Source organism: Prionailurus viverrinus, chromosome B1 (assembly GCF_022837055.1).
Source record: "Prionailurus viverrinus isolate Anna chromosome B1, UM_Priviv_1.0, whole genome shotgun sequence".
In the NCBI taxonomy this organism is placed as follows: Eukaryota; Metazoa; Chordata; class Mammalia; order Carnivora; family Felidae; genus Prionailurus; species Prionailurus viverrinus.
Genome location: NC_062564.1, coordinates 39,288,115 through 39,306,199, shown reverse-complemented (window position 1 = coordinate 39,306,199; position 18,085 = coordinate 39,288,115). Strand labels below are relative to the sequence as shown.

Here is an 18,085-nt window from a genome sequence, read left to right as displayed (position 1 = left end):
GAAATACAAGTTCAGTATAGTAGACTGAAAACAGTATGATCCAAGGAGATTTCCTTTATTAAAAAACAACCAGATTATTGGTTCAAAAGTGACTATTTATGATGTTAATACCAGATGGAGACAATCTCAGGAATGCTGTTGCCACTCAACATTCCCAGAGTGAAGATGAAGAGGCTTCTTGGAGAAGGTACCATGCCCCCTCTGAAGCTTCCATATGATGCTATGTTCCAGGGAATATACTTTTTAATTATTCCTATTATTAGAAAGACAGGAAAACTACCCATACCTGCATAATTTTTGCTTTCAAAGCACTTTCAAGTCCGATACATCATTTGACCTTCATTATCAATCCTATAAGAGAATCAAAGCAGGTACTGTCCCTTTACAAAAGAGGTAAGGTGACATGTTAATAGGTAGGAAATCAGAGATTGAAACCATGTCCTCTCAATGTCTACAGCTCAGTCTTTCCGCGGGGTGTCCCAGAGAGAATGTGTGCTTGTTCTCATGCATACAAGCCACAGCACCCACTTCCTATTTGCTACATTACAGAGGCTTCTGCAGCTGCTGAAACTCTATGGGCACAGTTAAAGCAATCTTACCTGCTTCATATCCCCTTTATTTAAAAATAAAAACTGCCACAGAATATGACTCCACAAAATAAAGTGAAAACTTGAAAGCCAATGGCATCAGAAGGTAGTAGACTTCCTGCAGACACTGAGTCAGAATGGTCCCTTCTAGTCAGTGCAGGCCCAACCAGATCTGGGAGTGGAGAGCATCTGTATTGACCAAAGGGTAGTGTGTGTGTGTGTGTGTGTGTGTGTGTGTGTGTGTGTGTGTTGTGTATACAAATTGCTGTTAAATTTACTAGAAGTATGGCAATTCATATCTATATAAGCAACTGGATTATCAAAAGATACTGTAGCAACATCTGTATTACATGATTACAAATCATATTTCCCTCAGAGACTATGTGTCCCATGAGAATTATTCTAATTATATTCACTTTTAAAACTGATTTGAGGGGTGCCTGGGTAGCTCAGTCAGTTGTACGACCTACTCTTGATTTTGGCTCAGGTCATGATCTCATAGTTCATGAGATCGAGTTCCACATCAGGCTCCATGCTGACAGTATGGAGCCTGCTTGGGATTCTCTCTCTCTCCCTCTCTCTCTGCCCCTCCCAAACTCATGCATATATGCACATGTCCTCTCTCTCTCTCTCTCTCTCAAAATAAATAAATAAACATTTAAAAAAGCTGATTTGAAAAACAGTTCGTACTGTCTTTTAACTTAATACTCACTCTGTTTAAAAGTATGGCTATGCAATTTATTAACTGCAAATAAACCAGAAAACTCCAATAAACATAAGATTTTTAGCATTTAATTTTTATGGTAAAGATTAAAATGATGAATTAACAGGCTAAAACCAAGAGTTTCCTTTTGAAAAATAATTACTAGATTAAGTGTTTAGCCATCCTGTTCTTACACCTCTTAAATCCATGGTATTCCTTAATGGATAAAAGGTCAGAATAATGAAGGCAAAGACTATGTCAGCTTAATTCACTGATAGCTGAGCCCTCAGCAAACAGAACAGTGACTGGCACTTAGTAGGGTTCAATAAATATTTGGTGCATGAATGAACATACCATAAATTCATGAAGCACTTAATCATTATCAAATATTTAGTCTAGTTTTAATATTAATCAAGAGAGACAATTAAAATTCTCTGAAAATTGATGGCCCATAACTCACCCATTTTGCGAACCAGGTCATTGGAATAATCATATCATGGTATTTCCAGCCATTTTAAATAAAATTTCCCAACGATGACTATAATATTAAACATTTGAGCATACTGGGATTTAGCTTTTTCCTTCTAAAATAATGAGAGAGGCAGAATAATGAAATTGCTTTCATAAAGTTATGAAGGAGAATAATATGGGGTAGAGATATCTTTCAAAGTCCAACTAAACTAACAAGATGAAAAACGGGACAATCAATTTTACTGTTGAAAATATGGTACATGGTCCCTGTGGAATGATTTTACTGAAACATGAATTAGGACAACAGAGACCCTAGAGAGTCTTTCCTTACTTTGCTAACAATGTTCCTAGTAAAATCTATGCACACGGACTACTAGATAGCCTGACTTAAAAGTACAGCAGACTCTAATATTGTGTGTAATTTTATGGAACATCTTTAAATAATATATTGTCTGAGTGTATTTTGTCCATATTAGAGCACTGAACTGTATACTGAATGAACATCTGTCCACTTTCATTGTACCTTCCCCCTATAACCCCTCACAGCAATGTGCAAATAGGAGAACTGGCAGGGACATCCTCGGAAAATGTAATAATGCAGAACCAATAGGGGTTGTTAGGGCAAAGCATTTCAGATATGAAAGACTTTCAAAGGCTGCCCTTACATTTTCACTAGGGACACACCTGATATATGTTCCATGAAAAACAAAATGAAGACAAGCAAGGGAAATAAACTAATTATTAAATATAAAGTATAAGGATAAAATAATAAAAGATTGTTAAGAGAGAAAAGAGTCTTAAAAACATGATTGATATGGGAAGTCTTGACATAAGGGAATATAGGAACCTAACTATAATATTTATATCATACATAATACTATACAAAACACTTCAATATATATTGCCTCATTTCTCATATCCAACCCAGTGATAGGCTATATCTGCCATTTTTTAAATTTTTTTTATTTTTTAAAGTTTAATTATTTGAGAGAACATGCATGCAAGCGGGGGAGGGGCAGAGAGAGAGAGAGTGAGAGAGAGAGAATCTCAAGCAGGCTTCTCGCTGTCAGCGCAGAGCATGATGCTGGGCTCAACATGGGGCTCAATCTTATGAACCATGAGATCATGACCTGAGCAGAAATCAAGAGCTGGTTGGTTGACTGAGTACCCCAATGCCCTATAACATACTGTTTTTAAAAGCATAACAGTTTAAATGGCTTCTAAGGCCCTAGGATTTTGTAATTCTATCTTCTATAAAATTTTATTCTATAGTCTACCATGAAATTCTACTACGTTACATGGAAACCACTTGGGTAATTATATAACTTTCTGATTATGGCTCCACTCTTGAATTAATAAAATGAGCACAACAAACCCCTTGTCTGTTTTTGCCTAGCATACCCAATACTTTGTCTCTCACAAAAATAATATTGCTTCCTGCATGCATACTAGAAGAGAATATACATCAAGGGAAACAGTTACTGGTTTGGGATTATCCATCTTTTTTCTTCACACCTGTTAAAAAGAAAACCATGGGCCCAAAATGGCGTTGCTTAGCTTGAGACCCAAGTCAGTAAACCAAGACTTACTACCTAACATAACTGCAGTTTCACACCCCCAAAAGGTAACCTTAAGCAGTCAGAATGGGAATTTCCTGGTCAGCTCTAGGAATTTTACTGACAGAGCACTCTGTTCCCCTTAGAAGGGTGAGCTTGTCTAAAACAATGGATTCTTTGCTAATAGTTTCCTTTTTCCATTCCCTTTCTACCTTCAAAAACTTTCCTTTTCCAAAACCCTTTAGAGCTCCCTTCTACTTGCTGGATAGGATGTTGCCCAATTCATGAACCAATTAATAAAGTCAGTTGGGTCTTCAAAATTTGCTCAATTAGGGGCACCTGGGTGGCTCACTTGGTTAAGTGTTCAACTTTGGCTCAGGTCTGATCTCAAAGTTCATGAGTTGGAGCCTTGCCTCAGGCTCTGTGCTGACAGGAGCCTAGAGCCCGCTTCAGATTCTGTGTCTCCCTCTCTCTCTGTCCCTCTCCTGCTCACTCGCACACTCTCTCTCAAAAATAAACATTAAAAATTTTTATCTTAATTTACTCAGTTTTTTGTTATTTAACACATTCATTTCAATCCTCAAAATTCTAGCTTGCATTTCAGGAACACATTTTCCCATTCTATTTACATTGAGGTTCCTTATTATAAGTGTGAACCCAACTCCCATTTAGGGATTGGCAATATGCCTGTCTGCATACAAGAGCCAGGCAATGCCATAATGGTTCCCAAGCCCAGGCACAGGGCATCTACTCTGGGGTAGGGTGCAGACTTCTCCACCCCGCCTACTCACCAAGCTTTAGTACGTCCCCGATTAAATCACCTAAGAAAAACTGTGATCTAGTACTACTGTTCACCCTTTACAAAACGCACAAGCCACATATAACCAAAACTTGGTTGCTCTATAAGTAGCACTTAGAGATGAATAAAGGTCCAAAAAAAAAAAAAAAAAAACAACAACAACAATTCAGCATATTCTTTTCTATTCTTTAAAGAAGTGGTCTTGATCTTAGTATCTTGCTTCTGAATCTCTCCTTTATCAAGGCAAACAACCAAATTCCGGTTTTAGACAACTGCTGGTTTCTGAGAGCAAGTTTAACTTTGGATTGGAAGTGATGTATGGAAGAAGGAAAACCTAAGTGGAAGTCTTTCATTATGTCTGAAAATAGTTTTACAAGTTGTTCCTTCATTGCTATCTGCTAATGGGAACACAACGCTCGGAGTTAGAATAACACTTAAAAATATAACCACCACGGCTTCAATGTCAAATTAACAATCAAAGTGTACATTTTAGTAGCATGTTTTTTTGCCAGATCTTACAGTAAAATGACAGACATAAAAACAGATATCAGAGTCTTGGGACAGTGTGCACGCACATGTGCATATGTGCAAAGTAGGGGTAGAGAGGCAAGAGGTGTTATCTCTAACTCTGTTTCTTTAAAGATATGAAGAGGAAAAATCTTGCTCAAGGCTTTTTTTTTTTTTTTTTTTTTTGGAATGCTTTGAATCCCAGATGTTTGTGTTCTAATGTTTTAATCTTTTGTTTTGCAGTAGGGTCTACTCTGAAGGCCATTTCTACAAAAATAACAAATGAGATAAAATCTACAAGTGAGCAGATATAGTTTCATTCAAGGTCCCTCTTGGGGGCAAGGACAGTCAGTCTAGTGATTAATGAATGAGTTCCCCAGCCCCTACAAATTACATATAAACAGAGAAACACAAAGGGGCTTATCTTTGAATTAGCATATTCTGCCACTCTCCTAACCACACTCACAACTGTTTTGTAGTCTCCCAAATTCTCTTGCACAGAGTGGGGAAAACACTGGCTGTCCACATCCAGGATCCCTAAGAATTTCCACTTAGCTGCGGAGTACTCCAGTTCTCACCTAAACTCCCCAGGGAGAGGGAGCCTCACACAGTGCATTATCTGTCATTTTCTCTGGCTCCTATTAACTCCCAGTCAGACTTGTCTTTGCATGGGAATGGCATCTGCTTCCCCACCTGCATATCTCAAAACCTGGCTGGGTGACAGCTAAATGCTGATATGTATCATCACCTCTAGTTCAGCGACAGGCACCCAGTAACACAGTGTTCACTGTGATCCACTGAGAACCACAACACTCTCACTAAATACTAAGCAGAACATTATTTCTGAGTTTCCCAAGCACTAGCACCACTGCCAAAAATAGGAACAGGGTAGGTATTTTGTAGAGGGCAATAGCTTTTCAGAAAAAGAACCATACATTCAACTCTAATCCAGGCATTACTTCAGCCTCCTCTGCAGAATACACAAACCACTGAGGCTCCTGTGGCCTCCAACTCTTCATCTGAAAAATGAAAAGGACCAAGGCTGGGTCTGCGGTAAAACAGCATCTTATAACTGAAGGATTTCAGGGGACAATTCTTGCTGCTTCCATCAGATGGTATTGGGCAAACATCCTCATGTTGATAAATTTTCTCAGCTTCTGTTGTAAAGAAACTGTGTTGCTAATTTAATCCCTACTTTAGAGGGGGCCTTGATTCCTTATAGGATTCTGTCCCAAGTCGCAGAGCTGCCTCTGAAGACTGAAGCCTCCATTCCCAGACTAGAGGTCTCCTGCGTCAGCAGTATGGTTTCACAGTACCTGGTACTGAATCGGGCAGTCTTACTTCTGGCCATTTGTTAAAATGAAAATTTTAAATCAACATAAGTATATTCTTTTAAAATTTTTTCATGACTATTTGAGTGTGTAGAAAATTGCTCTGAGACTGGACTCCAAGTTTTCTAAACTCTGAAGTGGGGGTCAAACAACTATTGTTAAACTGCCCCCCCGCCAGACTTGCTTCTCATGACTCTAAGGGTGAAACAAATTCTTCACCCTTAGAATTGGGGCAAATCTTTCATGATTCTACAAGAGAGCTCCTTGGATGACTCCATCTGCTAATGAATATATAAAATAAATCATTGTTGGGGCACCTGGGTGTCTCAGTCAGTTGAGCATCTGACTCAGGTCATGATCCCAGGGTCATAGGATCAAGCCCTACATTAGGCTCTGCACCGAGCATGAAGCCTGTTTAAGATTCTCTCTCTCTCTCTCTCTCTCTCCTTCTGCCCCTCACATGCACTCTCTTTCAAATAAAAAAATAAATAAAATAAATTTTTAAAAATAATTTAAAAATAAAGTAAATCGTTGTTATATTGGTATAAAACGATCGAAATGCAGACCTATACATTGGGCTGTTTAGTGTTCTGGTCCCATGGAGGGAAGGGTACAACTCTCTACATGTCTCTACATTTCACAATCTCTTCTACATTGTGAGAAGATTAGCTATTTCCCAGGAGGGCCAAAAGATAAGAGTTTTGAGTCTCAGGCAGAGGGCTGTGGAGAAAAGCTCAGAATAGGATTGCCAATTGACTGAGAAGGATAAAACTTGTACCTCAATTCCAGAAATGAGACTGGATTAGCCTCAGCCTTGTACTACTGGGCTTGAACCTCACATCTTTGCCTAAATTCTGCTTGAATCTGAAAGTTCAGACCCCATGGTGAGGCTCATCCATTAAAACTGTATGGAAACCATCCTTAACATCTGTAGTGATACAAAAAATATTCTATTTCAGGTCATGCCTACAGGTGTTGTTTAGGACCATGAATGTTTAGAGGTGGAAGAACTTATGAGGAATCATCTCACCAAACATTCCATCTCCACAAGCTAACTCCTATGGCCAACAGTCTAAATAAACATGTAAGGGATTCTTCCTAAAGCTTCCAGATAAGAACCCATGTCAGCCAAAACCTTGACTTCTGCCTTTTGAGACCCTCAACAAAGGACCTAACCAAGCCATGTTGGAATTCTGACCACAAGAGCTGTCATATAACAAACAGGTATTATTTTAAGCCATTTGGTTTACAGTAATTTACTATGGCAGCAATAGAAAATGAACACAAAAAAAGCCTGATTCCTCTTCCATAATATGGCCTATCAGCACCTCAAATGCACCTTCCAAGTCCCAGCCAAAGTACTTTATCCCAATCAGGCTGCCCTCCTCCCTGTATCCCCACAAATGATGCTTTCCATTTTCTCACCACAAACATTCTGCATATCCCCATAACATCAGGCCTACCCCCATCTCTGCCTTCTACAAACCAGTCAAGCCCTGACCTTCTACCCAGCTGGAACTTGATTATGTCCTTCCTTAGTACTAAGTGCTTCTAATCTTTCCTCTAATTCCTGAAGGATGAAGACCTTGTCCTGTGCCTCCTTTGTGGCTCCATAATATCCATCAGTACATGTATTGGACCCTTGGTAAGTATTCGTTAAGAAAAACACTGATTAAATCAATCCAGCCAAATCATGCAAGGTCTTCACCCATGCAGCCTGCACAAAGGACACTCTTACAGCAGGGGCAAGGTTTAGAGTATGTCTAGTTCAAACAACCCCTTGGATTTGTACTGGGATTTGAAAATTTTCAAGAATTCCCAATTATTTCATGTAATTTTCACACACAAAAAAACATGAGATAAACAAGGCAGGTTATTTTTAATCCCCAGTTTTTATAGTTGAGAAAACAGAGGCTCCAAAAGATTGGGAGATTTGCCTAGCCAGCAAATTTGCCTAGTGATAAACCCTACCCCACAGACTCGATGTTGTCACAGTGTAGGGCAGAGATGCCACTCTGAAAATCTGAGAAACAGCTGAGAGAGAAGCAAGCATGTAGAGAATTGAGCTCTGGAAAACACCACTGCCATCAATTAGACTGTCGCAGGGTTTCCGGGCAGTTTGATTTAATTGTGTTTGTTTCTCTACTACTTCCTCAGTCCTTCCTCTTCCTCTTTCTCCATGTTTTCTTATAGAAAAAGATTTTCTGTTTAATTTTAAAGCTGACAACATGTGGGTCTAAACCATTCCTGCTTTAGGGGAAAAACACCAAAAACTCTAATCCCAACAGCATGATCATTACGATGACACAGATGTGGATACCTTCCCTGGGGCATGATGGGATAGCTGGAGCTCTAGCCCTGAGTTAGAGGACCTGGTTTATGGCCCCAGCCCTACCTCTAATCAGGCTTTGTGTAGACCACTGCCCTCGGTTCATCCACTCAGAGAAGAACCTGTTTCATACCTACGTTTGTTGTGAGGATGGAGTGAAATAGCGAATCTAAGTCTTTTGACGGCTGTACAAGCTGCACACATTTTAAATGTCAGATTCCTCACCTCAACCAATAACACCCTAATTACTAGTACTAAGGAAAATCTGCCTGTTTTGCCAAAGACTATCCTAGGCAACCAGCGATGATGTTAGGATGCACTATTTTCTTCCATTGAAACTGGCTGTGGCATTTGTGTAGACTGATTTCATCTTATTCAAAATATTACTGGGTAAACAGGGAGGATAATGAAGGAATGAGTGTGGAATTTAGCCCAATTCCTACAGAGGACTTGGGTCGCTGATGACATGTTCACCTTGACCCTTTCATAAGATAATCAAAGCAGAGTTGAAAAACTCTGGCTGATACAAATGCAGAAATACAGTCTAATTAATCTAATGCCTCAGTACAAATGTAAGGGGTCACTATTTTTTTTTTTTCAACGTTTATTTATTTTTGGGACAGAGAGAGACAGAGCATGAATGGGGGAGGGGCAGAGAGAGGGAGACACAGAATCGGAAACAGGCTCCAGGCTCTGAGCCGTCAGCCCAGAGCCTGATGCGGGGCTCGAACTCCCAGACCGCGAGATCGTGACCTGGCTGAAGTCGGACACTTAACCGACTGCGCCACCCAGGCGCCCCAATGTAAGGGGTCACTATTAACCAAAAGAACTACTTCCCGTAAGTATATGACTATACAAGAGCTTCTACAGTGCTGAATGCACATCAATATGTAGGTTGAATTTAACTTTCTCCCACTCTCCACAGCCCTCCAGAGAGTTTAGATAAGACCAGTAAGAGGTGCTTTCAGATTAGGTCCGGAGTTCTCTGATGATGAGATGTCCCATGGAAATGTATTACAAATCTAACAAGGCCATTTTACTTTAGTAAATCTATAATTGGTTTTCCTTGAATACTGTTTATAATTCTAGAAGACTGACTGCTCTTTAAACCTGTCCATGATTATTCAGATAAGCTTCATGATCACTAACTTCAATAAAATTTGCTTGATAATTTTTCTTTTTATAATACATTTTAGGCTGTGTGTAGATGATGAAAGTTTACAGACATGGCAATATCCTTCTAGATATTATAGTTAAAATAAATTATGGATGAAATGTGGAAATCTTAACTGTGCAAACCTGAATTGCATTTTGGAAACATATTGGATGACTCCCAAAGCTCTAGCCTTGGTTTCCCACCAGAGTTCTTGTCTGAAGGAGCAGATCTGGGGAAGATGATGAATTCTGTTTTAAATACATTGTGATGAGGATTAAAGTAGATAAATAAAAACAAGAGCTTTCTGTGATTTAGGGGCAAACCACTTAATTTCTTTGAGCATTAGTCTCTTCATCTGTACAAAAGAAATAGTTGGATTGTCTACCTCACAGGAGTATTGTGAAATGAAATGACTACATGAGAGAAAGCTTTGCAAACTCCAAGTCAAATTATATATCCTTTATTATTATGTATAAAATCTACTTCTATCTATTGCTACTGCCTCAAGTGGCATGTGAAATCCTTGATATCTCTAAACTAGACTCTTCTTCTCTTTTGAAACCAGCTTCTCCTCCACATGTTCATGTTTATGCTGATAAAACCTCCGTCATCTCAGGCATCTGATCTTAGAAACTTGGGTTGTGTTAGAAAGCTTGCCCCTTCCCCACCTACTCAGATCCATAAATGAGCCCTTCAAAATATAAAATTTCAAAAATCTTTGACACTATTCAATTGTTCTTGAAAAAGGGGTCAAAACATAAAGTTGTCTCAGAGACCCTGTCCTGCCTGGCCTTGCTCACCCTGTCACTCAGTCATATGTTCTTCTGTGTCCCTTCTGCACTCCAGCCACACAGCCTTCTTTGGTTTCTCCAAACCCCCCCCCCTCCCCCAGCTAGGAAGCCTTCATCCATGCTGTCCCTTAGCTGGAACCACCAGCCCCAGCCATCCTCAGTCATCATCTCCAGCTCCATGTCCTCTGCAAAGCCACCCTGCACTTCCTGCTACTGCTCAAGTTCTAGTGTAATGGGGGTGCACAGAAACATATCCTTTTCTTGGGATCACTTATTATCTTTTGAAAGGATGTGTTACATGAAGTCTCTCTGCTTCCTCAACTATAAAGTTCACTCAGCAGTTCATTCATTCAACTTCATTCTGAAGTTCAGCAGTGATTCTGTTCTTACTCCTATATTGTAAACTCAAGGCCCAGCTCATAATGGGTACTTTTTAAAAGAATGAGTAAATCAGTCAATCTTGAGATCTTCTCTCACTGTGTGTTTGTGTGTGTGTATGCATGTGTGTGTGTGTGTGTGTGTGTGTTACATATGTGTGTGTATAAAAATAATAGCCATGGTATTTATTTTAACTTCTATTTTAATCTTTTGTCCTACTTTTGAAAATGTTTTTTTCTAGGACAGTATTGTAATTCAATCACAAAGGTAAGCATGCTTACTTAATGCTCTTGAAGGAGGTTTTTTTTGTTGTTGCTATTGTTGTTCTTCATTTTAGGGGTGCTAGAAAGGGAATATGCTGTTTGGAGGTAGATTGGTATTAAATGTGAAGTGCAAAGCAGGCCTGGAAGAGCTTGAATGTTTCACTGTAGATGTGAGGAGAGGACCCATGGATGACCCTGGGATATAAACCCAATTTTAGAATTTTATACCCCTAAATATTTTGAGCCTCATATTTATAGGCGTTTTTAAAGTTTCTTCACCTTCCTCATATTAATAAGACAATCAAGCACAAGAGTTAAGGAATGACCTAGGGGTCCTGCAGACCTCTGTTTGAATCCCGGTTCAGTCTTATCAACTATGAGACCTCGGGCAGATTGAATAGCCATATCTAACCTCAGTTTCCTCACCTGTAAAATGGACAAATACAGAAACAGTTCCCAGATCATAATGTCATTCTGAGGATTAAATGAGATGCTCAGCAGTGTGCTTTGCCACCATGTGGCACCCAGCAGAGGGGATCTGTCATGAGTGACAGCTCAAAGAGGTCAAGAACACACAAAACTAGTGTCCTAGAGCTGGGGACCTGATCAGAAGTCAAACAATTGTAGATCCCTTGTTAATTCTCAGTTTAATTAAATTCCTGGCAGAAGAAGGTACTTCATAATATCATTTTATTGTTCTTCCAAACTATAACCTAAGTAGCAAATGATGTCTGAGCTTTTTGAACCAACTGAGACACAAGAGAATTCAGAACAATTCTGATTATAAAATTCTGTTGAGGAAATAGCAGTCCCCACAGTCACAAGCAGAACCTGGGAAGCCAGTGAGGCACTGAGGTGTAGTCCTCAACCAAAAGGGGAAGACTTGATAGAGAATAATCTACATCACAAATGTGCCAGCGTTCTAGGACTGGAATCAGTCAGCCACAGCCTGTATGCCAGACCTGCCACTGTTAGGTAAGTAAGGTTTTACTGGAACAGAGCCACATCTATTATATTATGTACAGTTGTGACGGAGACCGTACAGTCCACAAGCCTCAAGTATCTACCATCTGGCCCTTCACACACAAAAAAGTTGCCAATCCCCGTTATAGAAGACATATAATAGGGAAAAAATAAACCCCCAAAATACCTTAAAATGCAAAATTTTATTCCTAGAGTTCCTTCTTCACAACTTCAGTCCATGAAAAAGGGGTGCTTTACCTTTGTTGTGAAATAGCAGGAGAGTCAAATTGAACATCAGGGCCTTCCAGTTGGGAGGGATTTTTCCCAGAAAAGTCTGAGAACCTGATGTTCAACTACATTCATCTCAGTGGCCCCAATATCTTTCACTTCCCTGGTTATGAAATTCTGCATGTTTACAGATATGAAAGACTCACTGGAATTTTCTCTTCTTCAAGGGGTGGTGCCAGTCTAGAGCCTTTCCCCAGCTCCTCCTCTTCCGCTGCTTTCTTACAGATATTCTGAGACTCCAGGGTATCTGGTGCTTGCAGATCATAGTACTGTGATCTCGTTTTCAAGCTATTGGCAAATTCTTTGGACTGAGTCTTTCTGAAGAGAAACAAATGTGGAATTATCAAAAACACTCTCCAACATGGATAGCTTTTCCAAAGCAGATGCCTACATTCAAATTATGTGAAAAACAGTAATAGATACCATTTACCGAGTGAATAGGCTGAGCCCTTTGCTAGTATTTTAAAGACATTAACTTAATCCTCATAACAGCCCTCAAGAAAGGGGTTGTTATCCTTGCTTAACTCAAAAAGCTCAAAATAATTATTTTATTTATCCAAGGCTACATAGTGGCACAGGCAGGATTTGAACCCAGGTCTGCCCAATTCCTGTTCAGAAGCCAAACTGCTAGAGCACACTGCCTTCCTCTGATAAGCAGCAAATAATTAGTTTATCTCTGCATGCTCATTTATACGTTAGTTACAGGAGCTGTGGGTAGCATCACCAGCCCTTGGGAACTGAACTGAGGTCCGTATGTCTGCTTCTATCTCATCAAGGGATAACAGGCTTCACAGAAGTCACCCTGGGCACCCTGCAGAGGGGATCAATCATCTGCCTCACTGCTACCACTCAAGTTACCTTCCTAGATCTCCAGCTGATCATGTCTCTTCCTGATTCAAAAACTGCCACCATCCACAGGATAAGGTCCAAAGTCCTAAATCTGGCTTTCAAAGCACTTTAGCACATGGCCCTGTCTCCTGCTATTTGCCTACATATACCCCAAACACTCAGAAGAACTCATCATCACCCAAAGAACCTTATATATTCAAGACTAAGGATCTTGATTATGCCCTCTGCCTGCAGTCTCCTTCCTGACATTCTGCACTGAAAAACTCTACTTATCTTTTAAGGTTCAATTCAGATTTCACCTCTTTTGTGGGTAGGAATCATAGGTCCAGTTAATGCTTTGTTAATAACTTACTTATAGCACATATCACAGCCTATATCAGCTGAAGTTAGTGGTGCACCTGTTTCTCCTCCTAGACTGGAAGCTCCTTGTTCATTTTTGAATCCCCACCACCTAGCACAGGCCCTAAAAGGCCTGCTTACTCAGCTACCTATATCTAAGCAATCTTGTTTGAAGTCCTGAAGCTTGAACTGTCACTGCATTTCTTATTTCTATTCCTGATGCTCAGCTGTGTCAGCCTTTGGTGCTCCAGCATAGTTCTAGTGAAGCCAGTGATTCCTGGGGAAACCACATCCAGATCAAACCCGGGGTGACAAGCAAGGAAATGAAACAGCTGATTTGATCACATTGTGGGAATAAAGGGAACCACCAAAAGTCTAAAGAAACTTGCCCGACAGATCTAAAGTTACTCTTGTGACTCTGCCCACCCCACTCTCCCTCCAGCTACTGTGAAGAAGAGGCATCTTTGCATGACTGTATAATCTGGCCAGCCTCTCACTGGTTTGTAGATCTCATACCTGAGCTCTTCTGCTTCCTGCTCTGCTTTCAGCTGGGCCCTCTCAGCAATAATTTCATTACAGAGAACATCGTAGGGTTTATCTAGATGGTGTTCACCCATCACCCAGACCCAGACTTCCTTATCGGCTCCCAGTTTCCAATGAACAGATTTGCCATTCTCTGCAAGTAAAACAAAATTTAGATTGGACAAATATCTTTAGTCATGGGTTATTATGTTTGCCATCATTAAAGTATTGCGTCTTCAGGAAAAAAGCTATTGGATGAGACAAAGTGCTTCCAATCCGCTCAGGAACCAGCAGCATTCCCAGGGAGCAATGGAGGTGGTAGCAGTGGGTGGCGGCTGTAGCAGAATATGGGAATATGGGAATATGGTTTTTGAATGTGCCCATTTAATAAGTAAAGAAGGTGATATGGGAAGAAGCCATGTATTATTTACATTGCCTTCAGGGGAACAGAGCTAACATCAGATATCAGAACCTCTCAAGTCTGAGAGTCTCCTGGAACCCCAGAATGACACAGCTGCTCCAGGGTTTGGTATTTTCATTTTAGAATCAGTCTGGCTTTAATTGAACTCTTAGCCCTGCCACTTCCTAGCTGTGTGCATTGGACAAATTATTTAGTCTCTCTAAGCCTCAATTTCCTCATCTGCAAAATGGGGGTAGAAGCATCTAGGACACAGGATTGCTGTGGGGAGCAGGCAGGCTAGATATGCCATGTATTCCCCCTAGTGCCCAACACATAGCAGGAGTTCACAAGAGGTCAAGTGCTCTGGTCACCCTCCTATTGTTTATTTACGTGGCTGCTCAGAGATTCACACCAGCTTGTGAGAAGATAACACTACCGGTAGTGTGATACTTGGTGAAGCTACTTAAATAACACTTGTTTACAATGGGTCGCAGGGGTTGTATTACATTCTAGTTCCCATACTCCTGAGATGCAGCCACACAGGTCACGCTCCCTGAAACCTGGGGAAAGTGAAGCACACCTGGGAGAGGCCAAAAGGTGCAGTCCCTAAATCTAAAAGCTCCAGAGCAGACCTACCCAGGGCCATTATGGGCCATGTTATGGGTCAAGATCCCTGTGCCCCAAGGACCCCAAACTGGCCAGTGGTGTTGAGCATGGGTAGTAGGGCACCTGATGGAACACAGGCCAGGCCATGCTTATAGGTTAGAAACCCACACTGGGATTGTGTCTCATCTCTGTACATTATGAGAAGGTTTCCAGTTAAAGTATCTGCTGTCCAATGAATTGTTGATCTACTTCCTACTGTTTCCCCAGGATACATTGAAAAAGTGGGCTATTCAAACAGAGATATGTTTTTATTTTGGCACTTTCTACCCTTCTGAGTGCAATGGAGACATTCTACAGTATAATAAAATTCTAAATAGGATACTGGGGTGGAGGGGAGGGGAGACAGAATCTTCACTATAAAAGGAGTCAAATGTATCATTTAGGAGGAAGCTGACTTTGCACTGTTTTCACAAGTGGAGAAACAGTGAAAGTGGCAAGTAGGTCTGAAGGGAAGATCAATCCCAAGTGGGCCTGAAGGCCTGGGGATGGGCCCTGGCCAGCTCTGGCTCTGTGTGAGGAAATGCCAAATGGTAACTTTAGAAAGCTGTCATACCTCATGAAATTCACTTTATTAGGCTCTCTCAGGGCAACTAATAACATTTTTTACTTTGTCCATCTCTCAACCTTCACCTAAATAATTACCAATATTTTTGACAGCAGGAGACAGATGCCCTGAGAGGAGTGTGGCAGAGGGCCAGGGGAGGCAGACAGGAAGGACCCAGGGATTCCAGCAGCTATGCTCAGGACAGCAGGACACATTCCCCGAGAGCACCCTCCATGGGCTGCAGGCAGAACTCTTATGGGAAGAAGGTGTTGCCCTGCAGGGCTGGGTGGGGGACAGATCCCAGAACTGCCTGTGGGCACATGAAGGTGCTAAGAACTATAAGTAGAGAAGGCAGCTAGAGGAGAGGGCGAGAGCCCTGAAATTTTAGAAGCAAGGCAGTGGCGAGAGCATGGTGACGGTAAAGAGATTGCGGCTTGGAGGCAAGAAAAAAGAGAATTGTCAGATTTAGCCAGATGCCAAAAGAGGGCTCTTGACAGAATGGCACTGACAATAATATCTGTTCTGAGTCCTCCTCACCCTCAGGAGCTCTTAAATGTTGCCTGAGAGCAGAGACTGGAGGGGCTTCAAGGGCTTCCCCACAACTCCCTAAAACCTTAGGGGAGAATGGAGAAGATTCTAGTAAAACCAATGTTAGCTCTGATACCCTCAGTTTTTTGTTTTTTGGTTTTTTATAAATGTTTATTCATTTTTGAGAGAGAAAGAGAGAACACACGCATGTGAGCGGGAGAGGGGCAGAGAGAAAAGTGGACAGAGGATCCTAAGCAGGCTCTGTGCTCACAGCAGGGAACCCCATGTGGGGCTCAAACTTAAGAACTGTGAGAACTCATGAATGTGAGATCGTGACCTGAGCTGAAGTTGGACACTCAACCGAATAATCCACCCAGGCATCCCTGATACCCTCAGTCTTACACCAAGATGCAGGAAGACTATTAAGGACTCTGTTTAGTGTATTTTACAAAAACTTATTGAGTTTCTAAGTCTGAGCACAATGCAGATGAGCTAAATGCTGCAGGGGACACAGGGAAAACACAGATGTGGCCATTTGTCCTGCAATTCACCTAAAGTCTGAGAGAAACAGCAAGGCATTAGGTTACTTATTTAATGCATTTTATTGCATATCTACTATGTGCCAGGCACTTAGGTAAATATGTGTAAACACTTATAAACAAGACAGACCAACCCCTGCCCTCAGGGAACTTAGATTCTAATTGGAGACAGAAGTTGAACATTTAATTATAAAAGTAATACAACTTGGGGAAGGGGTTGTGAAAGGATGCTATGGAAATGCTTCAAAAGAGGAACTGATCTGTTTGAAGGACCAGGGGAACATACATTATAACCACAAGAGACTTTAAGTCTGGTGAGGATTCACAGGATGGAGAAATTGCTTTGGAAGCACACAGAAGGAAAAAGAAGTTCTGTGAATTGAGTTTTGGTGGATGAACATGGAACTTAGAGAGTAGGGTGTAAGTTTGGTGACCTCCCCAAAGATAGTGCGATGGAAGATCAGAGAAGGAAATCAGTGAAGAGCTATCGGGAATCAGTGTCTCAGTGAGAGCTCAAAAGAGTTTTAGATATCACCTGGTCATGGGCTGAGGATCATGCAGGGGGCCAGTGGGCCACGTGGCATGACTCCCAGACACCTGGCTAAATGATTTAAACTTAGGCCCTGTAGTGCATAAAGCCAGAAAGTGGTAGTAAAGTCCCAATGTTTCTACCAACTCTTTATGTGACCATGTATATGTTATTCTACCTCTCTGAGCCCGAGTTCCCTCCCTGATAAAACAGAGGTAGTAAGTCAGACCTCACAGGCCTGCCACATGATAAAGGCTCAAAAATATTAGTTCCATGTTCTTGATTAAGTGATCAACAAAGAGTCCATGACTTTCTCTGTGTAGGTGGTGCTAAGGTCAGAGAAATGACTTAGGAAATGTAATAACACGTAGGGTAGATCAGGGTAGTGGAGGTGGGTGGTTCAGTGGGTTAGTGGGGACAGAATGGAGGAGCAATGAGGTACCAGGAGGCAGGTACTCAGGGCCTGAATGAGAGAAAGGTCAGTAAGTTACAGGTGGCTGAAAAGGAAGGACTCAAAGATGACGCCAACATTTTGAGACTTACTATCTGGGAGGATAGGGGAGTAATAAGCGGAAACAGTGACAGCAAGAAAATAAATTTGTTTAAAAATAAATAAATAAATTTGTTTGAGGAGTCAGGTAATGAGCTATTTTGGAAATGTAGAATAAATTATTTTTATCTTTACTAACAATCTACATGGAGAGCATCAGTAGATATCTGAACTATGGCACTGAAGTTCAGAAATGCTACCGAGACTGATAGTGTGAATTTGAAAGTTACTTTATAGCTGACCCCACTGAAGCCACTGGCATAGAAGAATCTGCAAAAGGCATGAAGCCTAGTGAGAACCTTGGAAAAGCATGTGCTCCATTTGGGAGGCAAAAGGGAAGAAAAAGAGCATTCTGATTAAAAGAGAGAAAAAAAAAGGACTTCTGATTCCTAAATAATGACATAATATAGAAGGAGCCTAGGGAGAAATGCACAGCCATACAGCCAAGAGAGGAAAAGGGAGCCAGTGCTCTGTGCCATGGAGACACAGAAAGGGGG

The 18,085-nt window shown here is 41.0% G+C and overlaps 1 protein-coding gene across 4 annotated transcripts in view; it reads right to left on the bottom strand.

Moving 5' to 3' along the window:
* Positions 1 to 18,085, bottom strand: part of SH2D4A (SH2 domain containing 4A) — a 64,238-nt gene that overhangs the window by 33,466 nt on the left and 12,687 nt on the right. For all 4 annotated transcript variants that reach the window (XM_047856859.1, XM_047856862.1, XM_047856861.1 and 1 more), the window contains exons 3-4: positions 13,827 to 13,986; positions 12,269 to 12,440 (exon numbers count right to left, since the gene is read on the bottom strand). In XM_047856859.1, coding sequence (XP_047712815.1) covers positions 12,269 to 12,440; positions 13,827 to 13,986 — 332 coding nt within the window. The remainder of the gene's footprint in view (positions 1 to 12,268; positions 12,441 to 13,826; positions 13,987 to 18,085) is intronic.